The 21,736-nt window shown below is 43.3% G+C and overlaps 1 protein-coding gene across 2 annotated transcripts in view; it reads right to left on the bottom strand.

Annotated features, from left to right (window-relative positions):
- Positions 1 to 21,736, bottom strand: part of greb1l (GREB1 like retinoic acid receptor coactivator) — a 61,115-nt gene that overhangs the window by 18,453 nt on the left and 20,926 nt on the right. For both annotated transcript variants that reach the window (XM_035431569.1, XM_035431568.1), the window contains exons 2-11: positions 11,745 to 11,832; positions 8,537 to 8,696; positions 7,854 to 8,057; positions 7,120 to 7,296; positions 6,395 to 6,571; positions 6,033 to 6,155; positions 4,245 to 4,376; positions 2,139 to 2,294; positions 1,709 to 1,828; positions 410 to 544 (exon numbers count right to left, since the gene is read on the bottom strand). In XM_035431569.1, coding sequence (XP_035287460.1) covers positions 410 to 544; positions 1,709 to 1,828; positions 2,139 to 2,294; positions 4,245 to 4,376; positions 6,033 to 6,155; positions 6,395 to 6,571; positions 7,120 to 7,296; positions 7,854 to 8,057; positions 8,537 to 8,693 — 1,381 coding nt within the window. In that variant the 5' untranslated portion in view covers positions 8,694 to 8,696; positions 11,745 to 11,832. The remainder of the gene's footprint in view (positions 1 to 409; positions 545 to 1,708; positions 1,829 to 2,138; positions 2,295 to 4,244; positions 4,377 to 6,032; positions 6,156 to 6,394; positions 6,572 to 7,119; positions 7,297 to 7,853; positions 8,058 to 8,536; positions 8,697 to 11,744; positions 11,833 to 21,736) is intronic.

Consider the following 21,736-nt stretch of genomic DNA (forward strand, 5'->3'; position numbering starts at 1 on the left):
TCCCGTTGGGGTGTCCTGATGTGAACTGTATGTTAAAAAGCACTGTTATGCAGGATACAATCAGAAAAGAGTAAATCAACAAGATGTAAGGAAAGAAACATATAAAAAATAAAACTACAATAAGATCTGAACTTTGATAACATAGTCAGATGTTTGATTAGGTCAAACTGGCACAGGAATACAGCAGTCTAGCTCAACTTATCATGCCTGAATTGTGAAAAAAACATGTTCAATTCAAAAAATAACACAGACACACGCACACACACACATACACAACACAAATATTCATAAAAGATGCTAGAAGGAATTCTCAGCTGTAGGCCTCAGAAAAGCTAACTTTTTTGTCTTAGTGTGAGAAGCAACTACTGGCTGTGATAGGTGCAGGTTTTTGTCACATGACAATATGCACCTATGAGGATGACGGGCCGGACGCCAGAGATGCTGAGGAGGTTGTCGGGGACTATGACAGTCTCTCCGGCAGGGAGGGGCTGGGGCTGTAGGACTCCTGATGGCGGTGACCGAGGGGTAGGGACTGGGTAGGATTCTGAGGACAAATAATGTGACACGGACATTCAGAAACTGCACAGGTACAAAAGCAAACAGACATTCTCAGAAACACGCACAGTTGACAAGTACGAGCCCATTTGAAGGTCAGTATATACTTGTATAATCAATGAAAGCCAGAGACACTGTTAACACATGTATGAAAGCAAGCCTGGATCAGATCAGCTGAAAAATATGCGCACAAGACCTGCCATCTCATTACTTTCCCCCGCTTTCTGATTGGAGGAGCAAGCACATAAAAGGTCCCTAAAGACACTACACCCCCCCACCAGTCCAGTGGAGACCTCCTTGAGCCATCCAATTTCACATTTCTTCTGCACTGACCTCTGACCCCGTTCCCATGGAAATACAGGATCAATGGTTTCTTGACCAAAGAAAATGCCATAGCCCTTTTCCCATGTCAGGGTGGCTGCCTGGGACAGCTACTTGAAATGAAATCAATAGATAATACAAGAGACATCTATATCCCCTGCCCACACAAGGACACACATTTAGTAGGCCAAGGCTGCGTTAAGTCACTGTAGGGAACAATTTAAGGCCCTGTATCACACCAATACACTTTATTATGGAGGAGCATTGACTACACCGGTACAGTCTCATAACAACTTAGTATCCATTACTGACAAAGGACCCCTATGATACTCCCACATTGAGTATTGAATAATAAAGTACGGTATGAATTTGGAAATTATTATGAGAGCCAATTATGAAGCAGTATAGTCCAATCAATATATTTCCTCCTTAATATGGATTAGTTGTGCCTTGTTACAAAGGCCTTGATCATTGTAAACCATTGACTGTTTTTCTGTAATTTTGGATAATAGTGCTGCTGAAAATGCTTCTCTTTTTTATGACATGTACACTAGAAAGAATTACACTTGTTACCCTTAGAACCCATATTAGTTCTCTAGGTTGACATTTGTTTTATGTTTTAACTTAAATTCTGATGGTCAGTACCTATATTAGGTAATGCATAACATGTTCACAATGTAAGTACAGCACCTCAGGCTCAACCTCACTATGAGAGCACTGTATGTTAATTTGGGACTAGGCTCCAGGAGTCCTGTTGGGTGAGTGTTGGATAATGAGGGTTGCAATCGTGGGTACTGGTCGACAGGGTGGTTTGGACCCGTCTGGCTCTTACCCGACAGACGGGCCATGGGCCTGACGGCTGGTGCTGGAGCAGCGGGGACGGGCACAGGAGACCCCGGGTGCCAGCTACGATGGCGCTTCTTAGGGGGGCCCGAGTTCATGGCGGACGAAGCTGGTGGGGAAACAAAAAATGGGCAAAGGATTCAACCGTGGACTGGATGAGCAGGGTATGAGCCAAACCACAACACCTCTTCCCAAAGCACAGCATCCCCATCACTGTTCTGGGACACTGGGTTTACTCCAATTTGGCCAGTCTCTAGCCAGTCAACCAAAGCCAGTTCCTCAAACCTCTCATAAGAGTAATAATATTTTAGCTCTGATGTAAGATGAGTAATCAGCTCAACAGGCAAATATCCTGAAACTTTATTTACTTGTTGAAGAAATGTCATCTCTGCATTACTCCCTGTAGGGGTGAGACCCACCTGAGTTGTGCTGGGCTGGTTCAGGCATTCGGTATCCAGTGCTCTGGCTGATGGCCTGGGTCCCTGTGGGTGGGGCTATGGAGGGGCTTAGCATGCCCACTCTTCCTCCATTAGTCAAGCTGCTGGTCAGGCCATTAACCCGCAGAGCAGTGGGAACTGCAGTTCAACCAAAACATAAATTCACAAAATCAGCTGCCCATTTTTCACTTAATCTTTTTTCAGTAAAAAAATCCTTTTTCATCTATTATTCTATTGCTGTGTCCCTTTAATGGTCAATTTGTAAAACTGGATTCCACATGAATGAACCACAGCTAGAAGAGATATTAGCTAAGGTCTCTGACCCTACAAAAGCCCAGAACCTTTTTAAACACACACCATTTTAAATTATTTCCAAAAGGATGCAAATATTAAAACATGGCCCTCAAGCAATAATAATAAGAATATGTAGCATGTCATCAAATTTATTATTTTTGTTCATACATCAAGTACACACACATATACACATATATATATGTATCATTTCAATATATTTAATTTATGCCTGCATAATGCTGGCATAATTATGACAACATCTGTTTATTACCAGAATTGAAAGCTCATGACAAGCATTATACATCTCTGTCATAACGCATGCTGCATATTTTATGAAGAACATTTCAAATTAACTGTCACAAAGTGTCTTTTTTATTGTCAGTGTAGTAACATCTGTATTAAACTAATACAGTCATGACCAACCAACAACCAACTGTCACTGTTGTTATGTCTCACTTTTTTTACAACTACAAATATGAACTTATCTCTATATACCTTACATTAATGTATTTATTATAATACATATATTTTAACAGCTAAACAGGCAGTGTGGCAATGTACAAGGTCTGAAATGATCTGCTGACATAATTAGAATGCACGGCTCCCTAATAACCATCCATAACAAACACTTGTCATTCAGAAAGCGTAGATGAAGCCATGCCGATATTGGCACCGAGCTTCAGCTGCATTAATACAGAGTTTTGCAAACTGTTTAAGAGGAAATGAGAGTCGATGAGGACCGGTGAATTATTGATTTACTTTCTGCGCAGGGTTATCGATAATTCATTGGTGCGGCGTGTCACGCGTCAAGCGTTCACAGGGCCCCAGCGACACGACTGTAACGATCTGTTTACATGGCAGTGGCCGTCGGCCTCGTTATCTTGGAAATGGTCTAACGGCCTCAACAGCAGTAATGCACTGAAAACTAATTATAGGGTGTTTCCTTGGTGTCGATGTCGTCGTATCCAGGCAGTAGAGGCAGCTAATCCTAACGACCTCCACCAAAGCTCCCATAACCCCTTGCATCTGTCCAAATAAACATGCCTCCCACACGGTACTGTTATTGCATGTCGTTTTAAGCACATTTTTAATTTTAAATATATTTACATAGATATGACAGGGAACGAATGCGTGATCATGTCCTTTTTCACTTTTATTTCCATTCAATATTTTTTAAGGGGTGGTTAAACTGTATTTTGGACAGTACAACTCTGGCCTCTCAGTCTTTATTAATTCTTTCTAGCCATTACTTTTGATGTGACAAAGGTCAAAACATATAGGATTATTTTACCTTTGACATGAAATACAGGATTTCAGACAAAAAAACAATTGTGATAATTTCAAGAATTTCAGAAATTCATCATAAAATGAGCAACAAAAACTGCAGAGTGAGAACAAAAATGAATCGTTTGGAACAATTCAGCATATTTCAAATTGCCTGTAGGAATGTATCTTTGATTGAGCATGGAATAAACTCACTGGTTGTAATTTAGGTGAGAGTGCTGAGTGACAGGAAATCCCTGAGGCAAGTCAGCCATTTTGAATACAGAGTACATAAATGGAATGAGAAGGCGTAAGAACATTAAGATGCCCCTTCATCCCATTCACAGCACGCCTGTCATTTTAACAACTGCCAAAAAAGTATAAAACATATAACATAGCCTGGTTTTGAACAACCCAGAGGTCTCAAGTTGTATCATGAATCCTGGTATGTAATCCCATGAAATAACAACATTCTATCTGTGTGAAATAAAATAGGAGAGGATTACTCCACATAAAGAAAAAGCCCTGTACCTATAGGCAAAGTCTTGGTCCCTTGGGGTGGGGTCGAGTCCCTTGGTTTGGGGAATAGGCACTCCCTCGCCAGGTCCTGGCCCACACGTGGTCCGGTGGTAGTTGTGGATTGGCTCCCAGTCAGAAGGGAATCTGTGGGGACACAGGTTGGGGGGGTTGGGTCATTGTGCTTTAACAACTATCCTATAGGACCACAGAAAAACCTGGTTCAATTGGACTAATCCTCCAGTAAACAGACATTAGCACCAGCTGTGAGTACGTTTATTCTTAGCGTAATTACTGCATAAGACATTACTGTGCTAAATGACATATTACTAAATTTAGTAATGCACTCTGGTTGGAACAAAGGGCAGTAAAGCTTCAACAACACCCCTTCACATGCCTTTAGTTAAATTATGACCCAAAATGTTTTTTTACAACAATGAACAGCATTCATATATTTTTCAAATAACACCTTGATATCACAATTTTATGTGAGTAATGAACAAAATAACACATTCTGGCTTGGTCTTAAAATTGCCAGAACCTTGATCAAGAAAATAATTCATGATGAATTCTGCAAAGTAACTACAACAAGGTTGCCATAGCTAATTTAGCTACCTATAATACAGTCCCATCACCATTAATAAACATTTCATTTAACCTGAATGAACATTTATCATAAAGCTATTTAAGACAGTGCTAGAAACTAATAAATAACAACACATAAAGATTTAACAGAATCGAAATGCAACAAGCTAAATGTAGTTACAAAATTTTGTCATCAATTTTTAAAAAAGGCATAGTACAGATGGCCCATGGTATCATTTAAAACAGTGTGTGACACAATTCATCACTATCAATAGCTGCACTATTGCTTGCTTCTTCTCTCAGACATGCTGTTTTCCATCCGAGCACAGATGTGACTCATCCCTGCTTTATGCACTCTTTTTCTCCCACTGCTGTTTGCTAAACACTCGGAGCTTCCTGCCAGATGTCGTTTGAGACAGCACGGGTCTCTTATCCACGTTTTTGTGCTCCATCGCAGTCCTTCCTGACGGAGCGTGACCACCCGAGCTGGGAGCAGGATGTTTGGCCAGGCGTTTGATAGCGGGCTGGGCCCTACCGCCAGAGAGTTTCAGCACTCCTGACTCGAACCGCTAACTCTACGCTGTCTGTAGCTAAGGGCGTCCGTCTAATGAGTAAATTAATAAATGTTCGCTCAGCAAACTTTGAGATGCTTCTAACTGTCTGGCAAATTCACCGCAAAATGGCTCCGAAAAGGCTCAAAAACATCTCCTATGAAATGATGAAGAATTACAATGCTGGCCCCTGTGGCAGAACGTCACCCCTCACTGTTTAGGGTTGTAAGGCTTCTTTATTACATGCATGCATGCATGGAGAGATCTCTACACGCAGGACAGCAAAACATCCCTGGGGGAAAGGGCAATGCTTATTGGTAAAAACACAATATATACACAAACCTCTAGTCATGTACGCCATAGTTCATCTAAAGCTCATCTAAAATTCAGTGTTTTCTCTCTTCTTATTTCTCTTTTCGCCAAGTTATACAATCAGCAAAAGCACATATACACTTACACTATACACTTGTATTGAACTTCCACACCCCCCATATCACCCATATCTTCCTCAAATTTGGTATGATCAGTCCCAGCTGTGGGCTTCACCTATTGCTGGAAGAAAATTGTTCTAAAGCATGCTTGCTGGCCCCACCTGCACCAGAAGCAATGCTAATAACCTGAAGCGACCGTGTCATCGCTCTTAGCCACGTGTCTGTGTGTGGCCCACCTGAGGGAGAGAAGGGGGAGGAGTCACGGCCGCTCGTCACCCCTTTATCCTGGTTTTTTGGTGAGGATGAGGAGCTGGGCTTTGACGGGGAAACAGTACTGCCGGACTGCTTTGTTTTACAGTCTGAAGTAGAGAGAAAAAAAAGTGCATCAGTACTGCATCAATTATGTCTTCTCTGCCATTGCTCATACAATACTTACTGGTTTTTCTGAACTACCATAAAAATGTGTAAATTGTGACAAAATGTAATACTGTATTAAATGTAGAATTAAGGTTCAAGTTAACACTGCTCAACTGGGTAAAAGAAGAAGAACTCAGTTTTGTGTTTTAAAACAGGCAGGTAAGAACAGCCCCTGTGTCACCTTTCCAGCAGATGAGTGGTCCTTTACACAGAGCACCCTGAGAGTTCTGCACAAGGTAGTACTTTAAGTGCTTCTGTTTCTTAGGTTGTGTGGCCAGCTTCAGGTTGATGTGGTTTGAAAATTCCGTGAAGTAGCGGAACCCCTTCTCCCCACAACCCACGCAATTCCCTGAAAATCCTGATAGGACACACAGAGAAATGCACCTTTGTTTTTACAATCCATTCTGAAGAAGGAAAACAAGGGATTTTGCACAGGAGCAATTATTTCTCATTTTGTTCCAGTTAATTCAATATGAATCTCTAAATGCTATGAAAACAATAACAGGCTCAACACACAAATTATTTAATAACATGAATTTTACATTTTAAAAAAAGGCTTCTGTTTACTTCCAAAATGTAGAAAGCTTAATGAGATAGCAACATTTTCAACCAATCCCACTGGACATAATCAACAGTGAAGAAATAAATGATTCAGTAAATCTAAAGTAAACTTGCAATGTGAACATTTTCTGAAATGAAAAACAAGCAGGACTAAATGTTCCTGTTCCCAGAATAGTCCAAGCTGCTAATGAACAAGAAGTCCCTATGAGGAGACACACCGCTATTAAAACTAGCCGATGCCTTTAATGTGATTTCAATATTGGTTTTAATGAGGACAGTTTATCTCCGTAAAAGCCCAAATCCCCAGACAGCCATTAAAGGAGCCCTTTGTCTTCTGGTACTGACCTAAAAGTGCATTTTTCCCGTTGTCGTCCGGCAGAAAGCGCCTGTCCACTAAGCAGACCAGTATGTGTCCGGGGATGTTGGGTGACTTAGCCCCAACTAGTTCAAACCCGGCAGGAACCTCGATATGTTCCGTCCCCATGGAGACCAGACGCAGGTCTTTCCCGGCCTGGCAGAACCCTAAGGACACAGAGCAGACTCTTCATTTTACCATGCCAAGTCTGGAATAGTGTAGCAATATTAATTTATGCTAGCGCATGTTACTAGTAGCAGTTCTTATAAACCAATACATGTTACAGTAGCAGTACATTTTTAGTTTCATTTTTATCACAAGCATTCATTACATATCAGCACAGGCCATTTTCCAAGCTAATAACAACAACAACAACAACAACAACAACTATTTTGGTACAAATGCAGGTAAATACATATCAGTAATAGTTCATTATTTGTCAGATGTACAATACATTATGCAAATATAATGAAAAACTATCATGTAAGTGTGACGCTCCTGCTGTGGTAGGATATTAGAGGCCCAGTAGGTCTCTGTGTCTTGGTTTCTCTCTGAATATGCAGGTCAATACACTTGTTCTATAACAAAGGCCTGTTTAAAGTTCATTACTGCCAGTGTGCACTTGACCACTCCAGCACATATAAATCGTGGAAGTACAACAGTAGGCAAACAGGTGACGTGATGGGGAAACGAGATGCAATGCATTGTGGGATTGCAGGTGTACCGTCCAGGGTGCAGGAGCCATCAGGGGGAGGGCCCTGTAGGTAAGGGATGGGGGTGGCGCTGGGGTCGGAGGCTTCCTCGTCCTCGTCCTCCTCCTCATCCTCCATGTCCTCCTCCTTGGTGCTGTTGGAGGCTTGGCTGGGGCGGAGCTCCTGGCCAGTCCGCTCCGAGTACTGCAGGGAGATCTCCATCCTGGGCTTCATGTCTGTGAGGAATGCAGCCAAGCAAATTACAAATGAGCACCAGTATCACCATGCTAAAGAAACACAGGGGACTCTGGGTAGAAGATCAGAATAATTGTGGCTAATTTTTATTACACTTTTGTATTTGAAGTCAGATCTGTTGTACGTCTCTTTCAGAGCAATTCCAGAGCAATAAAATTGGGGGTTACCTTTCGGCCATTGTGTTTTTATTGTGATCAATGGGCGGTTTTAAAGGCCATAGTTAAGCCCCCCATGCAAAGAACAGGGGTGCGTTCAAAAGGTCATGCATTAGGCTGTCGGGTAGCATGGCCGGCTAAAGCGCTCAGCGATTTTCCCCACGGTCTAAGTGGCAATCCACGACATCGCTGGTGCAGAATGTGGCCAGCAGCCCCGATTCTACAGCTCGAAACCGCGAAGCGCATTCGACAAGCTCTGGACTCCACTTCCCATCAGGCCCTTTGGAAAAGCCGGCTGCGCCTACCTTCGGGGTTGCCGCGGTAATGCTCTGGCTCCAGGTAGAGCTGGGTGAAGAAGGGGCGCGGAGCTGCGCTGCTAGAGCGCAGGGAGGCCTCAATGGAGCTGTGGAGCGCCTCCTCAAAGCGGGCTGACTTCAGCTGGCCAGCATACGAGTTCCCCATTCTCTGCAGGGGCAAACGAGACATCCAAACAAGGCATCAGCTGCAGAGAGCACGTAGCACGTAAGCACAATCCACCTCCCCCCGCGTCACATCAATGACAAGTATATGAAAAGTGTCTGAAGATCTGCTTCAAGGTCATAGTATCCTGCTGAAATGAGAGGAATGCAGAGAGACAGAAGGCTGACCAGGGGCACACCAATTTAAACGAAGCCACTCCTACTTGGGGCAATAGAACACACCCCCTAACAACCAACTGGCAAACGTTAGTGAGGACAAAGGTTAAAGGGAAAATGAAATAAATCTCAGACTTTTCAAACTGGGAGATTGTCACACTACATCTGTTGCTTTTGCAGAGAATTGCATGGCATAGAGATACGTATGGATGGTTATGGATAGATTATGTTTGTTAAATTTAGTTAAAATGCACACTACTCTTAATATACTCCCCAAAACAAGGATTTATTATGTGCTAATGTTTCAGTCCAAATGGTTTACTGAAAAAGGTACGAATAACAAACGTCAGACATAATTATTTTGGGAGAGTACGAATGCACGTTTACTTTTTTAATGATCTATTTTGTCTCTGCTTAGAACCCAGATGCATGTTTTGCAAAGCTCAGCACAATTAACACATTTGAGAATGGTTACGTGAGTCAGTAATTTTAGGTTTACATTGAGAGAGGAAAAAGTTACATCCAAGTGAATGAGAAGGAACCAAAAGCACTTCATGAGGTTTCAGGTTTCATGGCCCCATACGGTCTACCATTGAAACAGCTGTCCTTGAACTGAATTTGGCAAGGGGCCGGACTCCCAGCAAGAGAAGGCAGATTGTGCTGCATCTTTGCTTTAGAGAGGATTGGTGCCAAGCTCTCTTTGGCCCAATTCAAATTCACAATATTGCCACGTACTCTTCCAGCATACATTATTCTTAAACTAATAAGCTCATGAGTACCAGGGAGCACAGTTTAAACCCACAGTCTGGTGGTTAAATGTGTAGGATTTAGTAAAAGGTTACCATTTTGTTTTTTCCCCAACCATTAGCTTTTTTACTCACAAACTGAAATGTAAGCAGCATGACAATCCTGAGTAGTCTGAAATTTTAATAAAAACCCACTGAATTTTCAGACGAGACAAATATCCACGCCGTTCATTTTTGGTTACCATTTAAGATTCTAAGATTCTAACTTTCAAGAACCTTGTGTGCTTCTTTCTTCATTTATGAATCCTTGTATTTACAACTTTGAAACTACTATAAACCAACAAGGGCATATTTCACAAGCCCTGAATGGACCCGAGCAGCGATGAAATTATACAAAAGTCATCGGCTGAATGGGACGTTAGGGCTAGTCAACAAACACAACACCCCATCTCAAATATCAGAAACACAGCGCTTCAAGAATAAAGTCCTTCGTCAATTGAAATAGCGGGTTTAGACAATGTTTAACAGCGCTTTATCAGTTCTTTTGGTGATGGGCTGAAAAAAATAAATCGTGGCAGTTTCAAGGGCTTGTGTAAAAAACGTTTTTTGGCAGCACATTGAAGTCACAGCACTTTGGAAAGAGGATACCAGAGTTGAGGTCAATTCCATTTAAATTCAGTAAAATCCTCGCAGAGCATGATAAACTGAATTTCTATTTGTTTCCTTAATTTATTGACTTCAAATGGATTTGACCCAAACCTTGAAGGATACCGTCACTTCAAAGCGTACAGTGAGATGTTTTTTATCAATGCCTATCACTCTGCATGATATGTTATCATAACTAACACGAGACTAGATGGATTTACCATGAGGTAAGTATTCTGGGAATTTGGTAAGATGTTTTTCCCCAAATCTAGCTGGCCCAGACTATTGAGGAAAACACAGACATGCGCTGGGGTTGGAGGCAGACCTTCACCAATCTGGAAAAGTCCGGAAGGACCGGTCACTATGCAGGACCTGAGCACAGATAGTCAGCCAGAATGAGCCGAGACCCAAGGCTCGTCATTGGCTGGATCCCCGCAGGAGCCCAGAATAACAGTTTCCAGCCCTGCTTTGACAGCGATAAGCTGCTTAACCCAATGGAATCATGGTGCTTTGGTGCTCACAACCAGCCATACAGAAGCAGAAAGAGGGAGAGATGGAGAGGAGGAGCACCACCTAAGAAGTTTAGATGACCTCCTGTCTGTTGCAAAGGCCTTAGACATTAAAGGACCACACCCAGGGCCCCACATGCCCAAGAATACATCGCTCCGGTCCTTGTGTGAAGATAAGAGAAAAGACCAAAAGGAGATGGCAGTACCTGCACTCAAATGCCAGAAATAGGTCTGTCATCAATGAGATCTCTGTTTACCTCTCCCATGCCATTCCTGAGCTCCCAGAAACAAAAGCATCACCGATAAGCCAACCCCAGTGCCTGGGTGGCAAAGCTAGACCACTGTACACTGACCCAGGGGCATTGGTGAGAAACACAAAGCACGCATCAGCAAAGCTTTGATTAAAGGCTGTGGGAGACCACGTTTCAGGGCTTTGTACAAGAGGTTTCCGGTAAAAGTGATCCTCTTAATTTGGTTACAATTTCATGGTGCAAAAATGACATTGTTTTGCAAAAAATTCTTTTATTTAAAAAAAATAAGCCTTTGGGATCTTCAGAGCAAAGAATCCCCAGTACAGTTCATACTGTTTGTACAGGGCAAATTCTCACACTGCGTATTCAATATCTGAAAGCTCAGGGAAAACAATAACACACGCGATCCGGCTGACCAATGGTGTGACTTCATAACTCGGCCGACCAATGGTGTAACTTCATCACTCACTCAGTCACTCACTCACTCAGTCACAGACATTCGCGTTTGTAGGGCTGGCCCCGCTGTTGCGTTCCAGCCAAAAAAGTGGCAATGACCCGAAATGTATCAAAGCATCTTCCTGAAACCCCATGCTGTACAGCACCTCTCCACCACTGGCATTCCAGCGACCACTTTGCTTCACCGTATTCCACAGACACGAGGACGGCAGACCTCATAACACGTGTTCTTACAGAGCACGAGAGACGCTGGGCGTCGGGGTCCAGTTACCTTGCGATGTGGCTCTCAGATGCAATGGGACATGTTCATCGCTGCCCCCTGTAGGTCAGGTCAGTGCTCAACTGTGCCACTCTACCATCTGGGGAGAAAAAAAATAAAAATGAGGTGCTGCCATATGAAATGCCAGGAATTCCCACAACATAAAGCCCTTCCAGTGGGAAAGAATAAGCATTTTCTGCAAAAGGAATAATAATTAAATGAAATGGTGATTATTAAAAATATAACTACTCCAAAAAAACTACTGAATGTGACCACTATGCAACATGCAAGCCTGAAAGCTACAACCAAGTACATTACGGAAAATGGCTACTGAAACACTTCACTTAAATAAACTGTTAAAAGATATCTGCAGGGAAACTGCTGCTTGGCTCTTTCTGTTAAGGCACTGTTCCATTAGATCGAGTGTCAGCATACTGTCCTGTTCAGCTGCACGTGACCCTTCTTCCTCCAATCCATGTGTGTACGAACTCAGGTTGCGAGCACAGACTAACATCACATGCTTCAGGAGAGCACACGTTTGTTTGTATTTAACTACGCATTTTTACTGAACCAAATCGGCAATAGATGAAATTGCACACTTCCTTGACAATTATTTTGCTTTTAACATTCTTAGCTAACGCTATAACTTGAAATACTTATGACCTCAGTGCTTCAGGTGGTTAGATGAATGAACTCAATATGCATAAAAGATCAAAGGTCATGGAAAGGTGAAAACACAAAAGGGCGCTCTTATTTACCCAATTTTGTTTGCACTGCACACTAGTAGACTTGATGGTACATACTCACCAGTGTGCTTACAGTACATAAAATACTTGCAAGCACACAATATTCTTGCACATAGTATGCAGTCAAGAACATATATAAATATAATAGGTACTGACAACAGTGATACAGAACACACAGCAATGTTTACCCAAGATGAAACCAGCAAAGCCTTGCAAAGCGCATTATAGCCACCGACTGTCAGAGGGTTTGAACTTCATCCTGCCAAACGTGGGTTAATCTGACTGAGAATGGCATCTGCTCTGACAATGAGTGCAAACTAGGGATTTGAAAACCCTGCTTTGCCTTGACCGTATACAGTACCAGATTACCCTTGGTGAATGATTACCCAAAGCTGACTGAGCTAATCAAATAGCTACAAGCTGAATGCAGGGGGTGAGAGAAAGGACAGAAAGCAGGGTAGTTTCAGAAGCAGAGCCTGACTATCAGAGAGCTACTTCAGTGGAAAACACTCAGACAACGGTCCGGATAAGGCCGGAAATAATAAGGCCGAAAAACATCTTCCAGCCTGCATTACGGAGAGCTTCAGATTGTTTTTGCCTCTGATTTGAAGAACTAGGCTGACAGAGCAGCTGAGCTGTGTGAGAAGGGAAAGACTTGTAATCTTGCTGGTCCTTCAGGCGTGGTCGGCAGGGGCTGCTGATCCCTCGCCACCTGAACACTGATTGGTGCCAATGACATTCAAGTGGCTCTCGACCAACTGCTGAACTGGCAGGAGACTTTGTCTGTCAGCAAACAGAACTATGGGTAATGTCACACATCATGCATTTTCTCCTCTTTCAAAAAAGGATTCAGAAATGGATTTCAAAAAAAGATAATTTGTTAGCATTTTTGCTGCTGATGACCAATTAATTTTCCTTTTGGCCACAATTTTTTTTCACCAATCAACTGAATTTTCTTCAGTTCTAACACTGTGCGATACTGCTATGGTGGCGTACACACAGTGAATGTGAGTACGTAAGATCTCAGAGGCCACATCTGTTTTCCCTGTTCGAGACTATTTAAGTGTCTCAATTTTGTAACTTAGCAACACGGCCTATTTTTTTGCCAGTTCTGCGTGGCCGAATGCGGCACATCTCCTCATGCAGTTTGAACAGTTTGTTCAACATTTATTTGTTTAACAGGTAATTTCAATGAATTACATGTGTTTTAGTCCGACCTCAGCCCCAAATTACAATCGCCACGGTTGTTTTTCCACCTCAACACTTAACCTCAACATAAAGCCAGTTCTAGTATTGAATAGTAAAACAGCCAAATTCAACTACCCCAAATCCCTCCCTTCCCTCTCCATGCCCCCCCCAACCACAATTTCTTTCCACTTCATTTGCATAATGACAATACATACAAATGCTTTAGCCACCTTACACCACTGCTACATTACTGATAAATACAAAGGGCAGTACTTATTGACTGCGCTCTGCATTTAGATAATTGGGAAAACGTACTGTACATGGAAGCAAGAGGAGGCTTGCCGTCTGACCCTCGAGTTAGAGCATTACAGGCCAACGCTCATCGTACCTCACCAAAAACATCCGCAAACACAAAATTGACCCGGGCCCAATTCTGGCACTCTGTCCCCCGCGCCGGACCAGTCCGGCGGAGGGCCCTGCAGACGCCGCAGTCCACCGCCAGCAGCCGCTGCACCGCAGCGCAGGGAAACGCAACGGCCGGTTGTTTCAAAGCCTCCGTGGGGTAAAAGCAAGGCAGCAATGAACCTCGGCTAGTTGTGCGCGAGAGGGAGCAGACAGTGGGAACTGGATTACCGGGGGAGGGGGAGAGAAGGCCAAAGCGGTGGCTCTCCTGCGAAAGAGGCGTTAAAAGCCCAGCTCATTAACACCACCAAGGACGTTTATAAGACTAACAATACGGTCTTATAAACCTTGACACCAGAGAAGAAACAGAACCCAGGAGACTGATTCCCCAAGCCCTTACCTGCCATCTGATCCACTGAGGTTCCTGAGGTTCCTCCTAAGTATTCTCAGAAGACAACCTTGTACTCCACACCCAGCAGAGAGAGAAAATTACACTCAAGCCCTGTGTTTCATTGTAGTCATTAGGTCCACCTAAGATGAGGCCGGGGGAAAAATATCCAAGCAGAAACAGGCTTTGGTTTAACGCAAGATGCCTCACATGGCCTTTGGTGAATCGGCCACCGGTTCCTGTGTGATACTCCTCAGTTCTGACATCAAGCTCTTGTCCCCTGCTCAAAAGCTTAAAAATCTGCAATCTCTCTCTTTCTCTCTCTCTCTCTCTCAAACACACACACACAAACACACAAACACACCCTTCCCCCAGTCCCACCCCTCCTGATTCTGCCATTTGCTCTGAAGGGGGTGGGGGTGGAAGAGGGGGTAGGGGTGGGAGCACACATGGGCTCATCCATCGTGGCCCCGCTGACCCCCCGTGGTGGCAGATGCGCTTATAGGGCCGCCCTGCTGCAGAGGCTTCAATGTGGCCGCATACGAACCGGGAACCGTGGACTATGACCGCGTCAGTGACACCAAACAGGGTCCATAAACCAAAATACAATAAAAAATCTCCCACCCCATCTCTGTCTCTCTGTCCCTCTCTCTCTCTGTCTCTCTCTCTCTCTCTCTCTTTTATTGGGGCCAGTTTAAAGGACAGGCAGCCTTTGAGTATGCAGGGTCAAAGCTTATACCTCATGTCCCAGTGCAGGTCCAAGATTGGGCTGCTCCACAGGGTGTGCATTACAGACACTACTCACGCTGCTGGAATACTTGTCCAGTGGTGGGAATGCTGGCTTAATAAAGGACTCGGATGAAAAAAAAAAATTCCCTGTTCATTTTTTTAAAACTCTGGATACACAGGCCAACGTACCTTTTGTGTAAATTATGTGATTTCCCTATCCTTTTACACCGACGACTAACGCGGTGACCAATCTATGACCTCTCACTCACTTAGGAACCATTTATTGGGGGTGGGAGGGGGCTTCCCATTCAAACAGCAAATATCATTCTCAATCTGGTTGCTTAAACAGCTTGAGAACAATGTTCTGCAAATGCTATCACAGGGTCTTCAGAACACTAAAGGAACACGAAGCACTAGAGATGAGATGCAAACAGCCTCCCTCCAAAATGACAATAAATAAGGGCTTGGGCACAACTTTCAGCAGGAAAGGGGGGCCATTTTGCTCGGCAGACTGGTTACTGAAGCAACCTGGATGCTGTTTTGACTAGGTGAACGCCAGCCTTTGTTCATTATATAAGGCGACCTTGGGGAGGGAGGAATGATTTTACACAGGAAGTGAATGAATGAACAAATGAACGAATGAATAAATGAATGCAGAAGGCACAGTCTTGGATTTCAAGCTCCTGAAGAAGCTGTCTTGATTTCATCAACTGGCAGAATGATTGCACATTCACATGCTAACACAAAAATATACGCTACACTTAGAAAACAACAGAGCATCACAAAACCAAAGAAAAAAGCAAATGAAAATAAAAAAATGATAAAGAAACCAGAGAAAAATACAAAAGTTCTTAAAAACAACAGTGTTGGTGTTTTTGTGGATTATTATAATTTTTTTTAACTAAAAGGGCTTCAATTTACCAGTACCCAGAGTAACACCCAAAGCCAAAGTCTCTCCCTGTATGTTGAAAGATCACATGACGGGAAAGGCCCTCAAAAACAGAAGTGGAGTAAACCAAGGGCTTGTTGAGTAAACAGCAGAAGGTTAGAATCAACCTTAAGGAACACCAGCATGGCTGCAAGCTTCTTCTAATTACTGCTACAGCTCTACAGAAACACACTGCTTCAGCAACCGGGATTTTCCTTCTCATTAGTGGGATCAAATGAGGGCTAATCCCGCCCGGGCGGCTCTAAACCTATGCCCCAGATAGCATGGATAGCTGATCGTAGGGAAAAGGGCTACCTGAGTGTAGTATAACAAACGTGCGGTTTCAAAGCATGAGACGTGACCTTGCATGAAAGGACAACAGTAAGCTTATTGAGCCGTTTTACAAAATAAGATGGAAACATTAAAACAGATGGGTGCTCCATCAATTATGAAAATGAAACTGACATTAAAATCTCAAATAGGTAAAAGGCTCTACTGCAGCCCAAGAGTAAGCACAGCACAAGGGAAAGTAATGCTGTGTGGATGCCTACTATTCAAGCATTTGCTAAACAAAAGTCCTTACAGTACATAGAGAACATCTTATGTAGTCCAGTCTATAGCCGCGTTTCCACCGCAGGAACTATACCCCGGAACTAGGAACCTTTTGAGGAACTCAGTGCGTTTCCACCGCAGGAACTAGGGTCTAAATTTAGTTCTGGGGGCTTTGTTTTACCCCCCAAAACGTTCCTGCTCGGGGGGTAGTACTTTCCGAAAGTACAGGAACCTTTTGGGTGGAGCTTGCAGCGCTGAACTTTTCTGATTGGTCGAGTACTCGTAGCATTTGTGTTGTATTTATTTTCCGCCATTACCCGCCATGTTTGAAAATATGCAGCGGCAAACCAATTTATTTTCATAATAACTTAAAATCAAACTTGTATGTTATGCGGCGCAGTAGCCTACTTTTGGTTATAGCCTGTCAACGTCTTGGAATTATAACGTGTGCTCTTCTGTTCTTTTCTTGCTTTAGTATTCGTTTTATAAAATGCTAAGCATTCGTGCTGGGACAGCATATTACGTAGGCTACCAAAACATTCAAACGGATTAATTCGGTTGCTGAATATTTTCTTCCGGATTTTCTTTGTTAGCCCGTTGTAATTGACTCAAAACGTTTGATACAGTTATGTGAGGTATGCGGTAGTTCTGCATAATTAACATTGGTGATACAGTAAAAGCAAACTGGAAATCACCGCACTTTTTATCCGGGTAAAATAACAGGTTAATTATAGTAATCTTCCCTTTAGCTTTTTCAGACTGCTGTAATTTTACTCAATTTTACTGCCATTTTTCAATTCCACGAAACTCATTTATGGTGCATGGTTCGCATCTGGAGGGCACACTTCGCTGCTCGGCTAGCAGTAACTTCGAAGGAAAGCAAACGGTGGCTGTACCACTACTAATTTACATTTTCACGCAAGTCCGAGTTTTCGTTCTATTCTTGTCATTTTGCGATTAGCCTATATGGAATTGACGACGAGAAAGTAATAAAACAGCAAATTGTTTACAACGTGTGCATGTTTTCTGCTGTTAATTAATGTGTTTGAGAGGATATATGAAAATCAATAAATACAAAAGTAACCATATATAGTCATTGTTGGTAACCCGTTGTATATAAGTGGAATAAACCCCTCCGGGCTGTCCCGGTTATTAGAAAATAATGTAGGCTACTTCGGTGGTAGTATGGGGTTACAGAAGAAATCATATGACAGATGGACCGACGACAACGTCAGTGGGCTAATTTGCCTAATCTTCGCGGTACTTTAGACCCCGGTGGAAACGCAGACAACCATTGGCTGAAGGAACCTTTTAGTTCCTGGTAAAGTAGTTCCTGGGACTGAAAGTTCCGGGTAATTTTGGTGGAAACGCGGCTTATAACATATTACCTAGTTCTCGGGATTCAAACATGGAAGCCCACTAGTTTTCATTCCAGTTCCTTGACTCAGAGCATAAAACCAAAGGAAACAGAAGCTTTGGCCTGATGATGAACAGAAGAGTTTGTCTAAACATTACTCATGAGTCCCATCCCTCTTTTTCCCCTTCTTTAACTGCATGGAGAATGTTTCCCTGGAGAAAGCCTTTCCATTTACTGCTAGAGAATGTCACGACATAACCCGACTCCTCGTTCTGTCCAACTCCGCCCTGGCTTTCAATACCAAGGACACAAATGTGACCAAATTTAACAAATGAAATCAATAGTTTAATTGACAAAAACACATGAACAGATAGCCTTGATGGAAAAAGAAAATAAATTGCATCTTTGGTTCTTCTCAGGCCACATGCAGTAAATTATTTATTTATTTTTTTAAATTTCTAACAGATGCAGGTGGACATTTTGGGCTAAACCTTTATCGCACTTTATCGCACTGATGAAGGCTTGGCTGACTGCAATAAAAATAAACTGCTGAAACTAGAACAAAATAGAAAGGTTAGCACTGACTGCTTTGTTCTATATTAACAATACAATTCAGAGTTCAGGCTTCTCTTTCTTTCGTCATTGACAAATACAGAAATGAACACAAATGCACCATGTACCGAGCTAGCAGTGTTTTCTGACAAAATCTGGTTCAGAATATATGACTATATTGGCAGAGAGAACAAAGCACAGGCATCTTGTGACCTAGCGCAACCCTGTACTCATTTTTGGGAACCCGCGGTCTCCAGAGACACTGGAATGCAGGTTTGATTTCTGAGCCCTCCTCCTTTTTGGAGATTGTTTCCTTGAATGGCGCTCCAGCGCTTTGCATCAGTGAGTAGAAGCCTGTTTATCTCACAGGACACAATAAACACACGGGGTCAGGGCTGTAAAGCTGCGCTCTTGTTTTTACAGCACGCCCACCTACCCCACTTCTTAGCGTATCTGCTAAAGCTCACATCGATTCAGCCCACGGCCACAATTTATCAAAACTTCAAACTGTAGCAGCAGTGTTTGAGTAATGCTAACGTACTCTGAAAATAGCATAGAGCATTTGTGATCAGCAGGCATGGTGGGTGCTTTAGACTAGTACAATTGTATTGTTCAAGATGTAAATATGAATAGGACTTAGTGGGAGATGTGGAATTTTCCAGAACTTTCCAGAGAGAACTGAGCACCCCTGGATTTGGAGCTACAACAGAGGTTTTCCAATTATTCAGAATTAACCACTGCAATAATTCTGCAGAGGCATAATGTTCATACAAAATGCTTAATGCGGAAAAAGAAAGCCTAAAAGCAAAGCTGGCCATAAATGTGTCCCACATGACACCTTTTAATCTCATTCTGAAGATCTGCTTTTGACAAATGAGCATCAGGTGAATGAGGGGAGTGTACGAGGAGCGGGGGAGGGAGGGGGTGCTAAAACACACGCCGAGGCACCTCCCTCGCTCGGCCAAGTTGCTGCTCCTGCGTGTTGACTCTGACCTCCCTGCGAGAGGCTCCCGCAGGAAGCGCGCTCGGCGAGGCCCCGCTCAGACCGCCCGCCGGGCCCCCGAAGTGCGAAAAGGCAGCGGCGCGGCTCGCTCAGGCGTCACGCACCCGGCCACGCAAACAAAAGGCCGCATTCCCCCTGAATGCCATCACTGACATCGGCAGCAGAGCAGAGGCACAGCCGGGGGGGTGGGGGTGGGGGGGATCCCGGCCTGGGGGCAGATTAGTCCCAGGACTATTGGGGGAGGTGGAGGAGGCAGGGGGTGGGGCTTACGCAGAGACAAAAGGAGCATTTGGGCAGATGAAGAAGTCATCATCATTAAGCCACTGGGGGGTTTACTGTCCAGTTATAAAAAACTCTTTTTAAAACCAAGGAGAGAGGATTTCAAAGGGGGTCGGGGCTCCAAGGCAGGCGCTGGGGCTGCCTGGGGATTGCGGGGCCAATCCATTAGGGGCCAGTCGGCCTTTGTGTGCAAACAGGGCTGAGGGGAGCACTGACCTTGCCACATACGCCACCGATGGGGATGGGTTTAAGGGCAAGGTATTTAACCTTAAACCAAATCCTGTCCTTAGACAAAGGTCAGGATAATCTATTAACAACGGCCCCTGGACAGCCCCTCATTAGAAACTTCCCAAACTCAATAAAGAGGAATGAAAATGTTAACCCTTAGAAAGCGTCTGATAAACTCACTAAACAGGAAAACTTTTAGGCTCTTTAATCACGTCCAGAGGGAATGGAATGGATATAGTTAGTATAAAGTTTATCATGATCAAAACACCATAAACACCAAACTGTTAAACTGTCAAATTTGGACATTAACTATTGAGACAGTGGCTTGAACTTGAATGAAGGGCAGTGACAACTTTCTTTCTATTGACTGCGGATAAGAAAGCAAGATGATTTACAGGTTTTCTTATAGAAAGAGAACAGGACAGACCATTTAAATGCCCATCACAAATAATGAACATTTTCTGAGGTAAAAATCAAAATCAAAAGTATTGTCACTGGAATTAAACTTATGAATATAAACAAGAGCTCACTCATTTTCAGAGTCTGCACTGTGGAGTTTCATGCAAATGTATTTCCAGAATTTAAAAAAACATTCTAATTCAATGAAAAGCAATTACAGTTAAAGAATTGGATGGGTTATTGCACCACAGAACGTTCTTCAGTGAACTGTCATCAGCGAAGAAAATATGGCCTGTTGAAACAAGGGGCTCATTATTCCTGCTTAGTGCATTAAGAACAGTTAAGAGTGGTCAGCAGTCTGGACTGCTGTCTACCACTGCTGATTCAGCAAGATGAGCCACTGAATTTGAAAACAGATGGTAACCAATCCACCCCCACACCCAGTACTCACACACAGCAGTGCCACACACACGCACACACACACATGCAAACACACGCGCACAAACACACGTGTGCGCACACACACACAAGCACACTCACACATACACAACATTACACACAGTACCCACAAAAAAAGACACATGCACTTACACAAACACAAACACACACACATTTGCATACATTATTACACACACACACACACACAATACTGTACAGACTGTACCCCAAAACACAGGTGTCATAAGGTGCCCCTTCCACCAGCTGGCCTCTGAGTCAGTATGTGATTACAGTCATTGTACAGTCGTTTCTGCCCACTCCTCCCTGGGATGGACTAACCCGTGGCCATCTGGGCTACGGCGGGCCAGTGAGGTCATTGTGACCTTGCTAACTCCTCCGGTCGGTGTAATATTACCGAGCTAGGGGACACACAGAGGAGCCGCTGAATCTTTACCTTGCGCCAGCCGTGAGGTAGCTAATGCAGCAACACTCAAGGTAAGAGCTCTTGAATAGCAAGCATCCATGGACATCCACGAACACCAAATGCTAAAGCACATCCATTTCATTCTCTGGCTGCTTCAGGCAATAATTATATGTCACATATCATGATATTTTACAACCACTGCCCCTCATTTAAAATTAAAATTTATATAGTAGTTCATAATTTCCTTTTTTAACCCAAATTTATTTCAGATGCATTTTTCCTGTACTGACAGCAACGCCTTTGACTACTCAACAGAGAGAAGAAATTAAATTCAGCATGAGGACCTTTCAAAATCTTGCGTTTCTATGACAACACCCTTTGACAACATTCA

The sequence above is a fragment of the Anguilla anguilla genome, chromosome 8 (assembly GCF_013347855.1).
Source record: "Anguilla anguilla isolate fAngAng1 chromosome 8, fAngAng1.pri, whole genome shotgun sequence".
Classification (NCBI taxonomy): domain Eukaryota; kingdom Metazoa; phylum Chordata; class Actinopteri; order Anguilliformes; family Anguillidae; genus Anguilla; species Anguilla anguilla.